Genomic DNA, 5,142 nt, shown 5'->3' on the forward strand with positions numbered 1-5,142 from the left:
ACTAAAACTTGAAGGTCTTTAATGAGTTAATGTTTTGTAGTTATGAGCTATTAATGTGTTTTTGAGGGAGCATGACCTGACCAAAGTTATAACATCTTTGGCATGTCCAAAGATGATACCACAAAGGCTTCTGCTATATAGGGGGTTTATTACATATTTTGTCAAGAATTTCCTTGAAGGTTATCTTTCATTAAAGACAGAAAAGTCATCTCATCTCAAAACGCATCTTACATAAAAACAATTTATTTACTAATCCCTCTACACCAGCATAAAGATTCATTGACATACAAGGTGCAGGGTTCTGGAACAGAACAGCGTTCTATGTTAAGAGCTAAAGATTTACTCAGGTTTTGTGACACTACACACAGAGCAAAAGGAGCCACACATCTCCAGGTGGATAAGACATTCCAGTTTGTGTGAAGCAGTTAAAAGGGTTTGCTTGCATCTCTCTGTGTCTCACTGATGTTTGGACACCAGACATTGTTATTGCTAAACATGTATTACAGGTTAGATTAAGAAAATCTTTATAAAAACACAGAACATTAGACTACCACCGCATGCTTTGGAAGCACTGATCTACTCATATATAAAATGTACAAAAAGAAATGTGTCCCCAAAAAAAACTAGCATGTCTCAGGAGCATAGGATAAATATTTTAAAAGAAATAATGTAGGACATTTTGAATATGTACCTTCATCTAAAGGTGAGTTGCTACTACCCACCAACACACCATCGTCTACACATTCTGATCCCTAAGGCAATAATTACATTAAAAACTCTATTAAGAAACCAGGTGTTGGGAATTCCCTTTGGACCCCTCAGTGTTTGAGCCAAGGGTGAGCAGCGATGGAGGACTTTCTGCGGTCACCGTAGTCATAAAGAAGCTCCTCGCCCTTGTCGATGTCCCTGGAGGCTACAAGGATGAGGTGAGGTATGCCGTTGATATCGTGAAGTTTGGTGTGGCAGTTGCCATTTCTGCTGTGGTTGATCAGTCTTCCCATTCTGCCAGATTCACTAGTGGCATCCACACTAAGAGAAAGGACACATACTTTTTGTTATAGACCCTTTCAACGGCATAAACAAAACATGTGTTCCTAGGACATTTTCGGTGGCACAGAAAATAACATTGAGCTAATGGTAACTTGGGGACAAACAAAAATGTAAAAAATAACAAGTTTTAACATCAACATTATGTAGAGCATTACGCTAAAATGTAATTGTCATTTCATGTAATTTGTCCCATAGGGGCATGTTGTATTCTATATTAATTATTAATTCATATTCATGCAAATAACTTCCTTCAAAAAGACATAGAATTGCTTCATATGCTTTTCTTCAAAGATTTTGATTGCTTCAGATACACTGTATATTTCTACTCCTTAAAACAGCCATATGGATGTTCAATAATTTCACAATATTAATAAAAGTACTGTAAACTCAGTGCAAAGACAAGCACAGTAAAGAGTAGTGTCCTTTATTTCTTAAAAATGACAGTGCATACGGAAAGTATTCACAACACTTCACTTTTTCCACATTTTGATGCTTCAGACTCATCTTAAAATGGATTCAATGCATTTTTTTAATCAATCTACACACAATACTCCAACACTCCACAAAAAACAGGTGTTTGGAGAGTTTTGTAAATTTATAAAAAATAAAAGACTAAAATATGCCATTTACATAAGTATTCAGACCCTTTGTTATGACACTTATAATTAAGCTCTGGTGCGTGCATCCTACTTCTATCAATGGAAAGGCACACATCTCTTTGAGAGGATAAGAGAAGCGTAAAGGACAAACATTAGTGCAGCTCAGTGCCTGGTTTCCTCCACAAACACCGTTGGGAACTGTGGCCAAATAGTTCAGTCTTCATTTCATCAGACCAGATGATTTTACTTCTCATGGTCTGAGAGTCGTCCAGGTGCTTTTTGGGAAAATGGCTCGTCTACCGACAATTCTCTCGACCTCGTGGCTTGGTTTTCACTCTGACATACACCATCAACTGTGAGACCTTATATAAAGAGATGTGTGCCTTTCCTTATAATGTCCAGTGAATTAATTTAGGCACAGGTAGACCCCAATCAAGTTGTAGAAGCATCTCAAGGACCATTGATAGAAGTAGGATGCAGAGCTCAATGACAAGAGTCATAACAAAGGGTCTGAATAATTATGTGAATGGAATATCTCAGTCTTTTATTTTTTACAAATTTACAAAACACTCCAAACACCTGTTATTTTGTGGAATGTTGGGGTATTGTCTGTAGATTGATGAGAAACAAAATGGATTGAATCCATTTTAAGATGAGACTGAAACATAACAAAAAGTGGAAAAAGTGAATACTTTCCGTATGAACTGTTTTCTACCTTTTTGCATTCTAATTTTGCATTTCAATTTAATGGTCAGCGACATGAACATTTAGTTTTGGCCCGCGGCTCTCCACCCCGATTCATTTTTGGCCCTTGACGGGGAAGAATTTGGGCACACCTGATCTATGCAGGTCTATACAGTGAGTAAAAGCAATTATTCTAAAAAATAAATAAATATGATACTAGACTGATGTCATGATGACAATTGTCTTTTAACAGTAGCAGAAAGAACCCATTTCACCAACTTGTCGAAACACCAACCTCTCTGATGTTCTGCATGCATGCATGGCCTGTAGAAGGGACAGAAGCTACTGAAAGAGTACGAAGATAAGACTTACCAGTATGTTTTACTCAGGTGTTGAAAGTAGTACATGTAGCAGCCAGTGGAGGGGTCCTGGGAGTACATAGCTTCCCTTTTCTTGGCGTCGGTAATTTGTAACAGGTCGCCATAGTACTCCACCACGTACTGCCCCTTCTGAAAGTTTTGTGTTGCGAAGACACCTCGTCCTTTGCCTTCTATGTGCTGAACCTAGGTGGAAAAAATTGTAATGTGTCTCTTAGATTAGCATATTTCGTTGACCATACTGCAAGTTGGTTGAAGGTGAGTTTGTAAATGTTACCGTCATGCCATTCTCAATCCCCTTCAAGATTAGTTCATCTATGTGTTTCTTTTCTTCACACTGGAGAGAAAAACATTAGCTGAAGGTTATATTTAACAAAAAATTCAGTTGTTGCATGTTAATAAAACCACACATTATCTTTCCACAACAATCCTGAGAAGACGGATAACGTGAGCTGAAGCACAATAGACAAATCTGAGATTGAATTAGTCACTCTGCATGGATGGATGGACTCACTCAAATACTCAAATATACTTTACCTCCAATTCAGTCTTGCTTTTCCTGGAACTTCTCCTTACAGGAAAGTAATCTGTGACCTTGCGATTTGTGGAGTTTTTTCTCTCTTCGCTGAAAAGAGCGATTCAACATCTTATAAAAACAACAGGGTAACTATACAGAATAGTGATTCATCCTCAGTCATCCACAATAAATCATCTGAACACAGATATTTGTCCCTACCTTCTCTGGGAGAATTTCTTGACTTTCATTTTGCGGCCTCTGCTGTGGTTGAAGGGACGAGAAGCGTATTGACCTGCCGTCACCTCCACAGAGGGGTAGGACTGTAGTGGAAGCCTGTCGCCTTCACATGGCCACACCTCACGCTCATGCTCGTTGATCCCACCCGAGTCAGGGCTCACGATAGCATGCCTTCTACCTGCAGTACAAGAAAAGGAAAGAATTACATTCTGCAACTCAGAAAAGACTAGCCCAGCTACTGGGTATGTATTAAACTAAATAGTCAAATAATTAATCATTTCCATATTTATTCACACGTTATGGCTTAACTCGCCATATTTAGAAATTAAAGTTATCAATGTTTTCAATAGCTTATTTGTACTTTGAATTGGTGTGTAGATGCAAAACATTTTACCTATACATTCTCCTTGCGTTTGCGACTTGCCCTCTATGATAACTACTTCCTCGTGTGATGATTTACTGTTGCAATGGAGCAGGTAATTTGGGAGTGTAGAATGTCCATTGCATAAGATGTCCTGAAAGAAAAGATACTATGAAAATGGACTAAAAATAAACAGATTAAAGGCAAAACAGTCTATTGACAAACTATCGCGGAATAGTTTAAAACACCAGAGCAAAACAACTATTTACTTATGCTGAAGGCCATCCGCCTCCTGAGGAACACTTGTAAACACGCCCACAACATCCGGGCCTTATTATTTCTAGCTAATTGTTTGCTAGCAAGCTAGTTCTGTGAGGTCGAAAGCTAACCCCTTCATATCAATGTAATTGCCGTTTCGGCTTTACATTGCATAATATTTAAATTGGAGTCTACAGACAAGGAAATCGTTTACTATGCATCAAAGAGACACGTTTAAGGAAGCGTAATCCTAGGGGAGGCTTAATTTAAACGCGTTCAAAGTGGTTAATGTCACATCAGAGTTGGTTAATGTTCATGTCAGAAGACAAGTTCGAGCTGCCAACATTAGTAACTTACAGTTACAGTCCATTATAGCGTTATGCCTATTACTAACATCACAGTGCCAAATGTCTGAGGTGATGTCACGTACCCCGTTCATGTCAGCCTTGTTTTCCCTGCCCTTTTCTCCGGAGTAGAAGAGTCCCGGTTCACTTTATTAGCCTAATACGCCCTCTGTGCTGCTGTTTTATGTGTTCCAGAGATAAAAGAAAGACATCCCACAGAGCTTCACCTATTTTCTGGACCAAAATGAGATAATTTCATTGGTTGTGTTTGAGGTTCCGTTGTAGTAACAGTTTTCACAGTTTTCGTGCCGCCATGTTCTGAGCTCAACTCATTCACGGGCGGAGAGCATGTGAACATTTAAAGAACAGCTACGGTATGTTTACATCAGCAGCACTGCAGTGAGTGTCCATCAGGGGGCGCCGCTGGAGAGAGGGTAGCAGATGGTAGTGGATCAGCGGTCGCGGGTTGAGGCATCAACATTTTTATGTGATACTTCACAGACTCTGGCCAAATTAACATGTATATAATAATATTTCATACGCATAATTATTTTCACAAATCTCATTTTAATAGATGAATGATCCTCTAGTTGTGGAAAATGTAAGTAAATTAAATGTTAAATGGAGATTTTGACCTCACTAGCATGGCTCAACTAAAGTAGCCTAATCTTGGTATCTGAAGGACCAAGCAGTTTACGTCATTTCCTGGAGAAGG

General features: G+C 38.8%; 1 protein-coding gene across 1 annotated transcript; it reads right to left on the bottom strand.

Annotated features, from left to right (window-relative positions):
• Nucleotides 1-227: 227 nt before the first annotated feature.
• On the bottom strand, nt 228-4,791 carry kmt5aa (lysine methyltransferase 5Aa). Its single transcript, XM_042060506.1, has 7 exons — nt 4,514-4,791; nt 3,859-3,979; nt 3,447-3,642; nt 3,248-3,335; nt 2,988-3,047; nt 2,706-2,896; nt 228-1,029 (listed from the first exon to the last, which is right to left on the bottom strand). The coding sequence occupies exons 1-7, from the start codon at nt 4,520-4,522 to the stop codon at nt 819-821; spliced, it is 876 nt and encodes a 291-aa protein (XP_041916440.1). The 5' UTR covers nt 4,523-4,791; the 3' UTR covers nt 228-818.
• Nucleotides 4,792-5,142: the final 351 nt, after the last annotated feature.

The sequence above is a fragment of the Alosa sapidissima genome, chromosome 13 (assembly GCF_018492685.1).
Source record: "Alosa sapidissima isolate fAloSap1 chromosome 13, fAloSap1.pri, whole genome shotgun sequence".
NCBI classification, from domain to species: Eukaryota; Metazoa; Chordata; class Actinopteri; order Clupeiformes; family Clupeidae; genus Alosa; species Alosa sapidissima.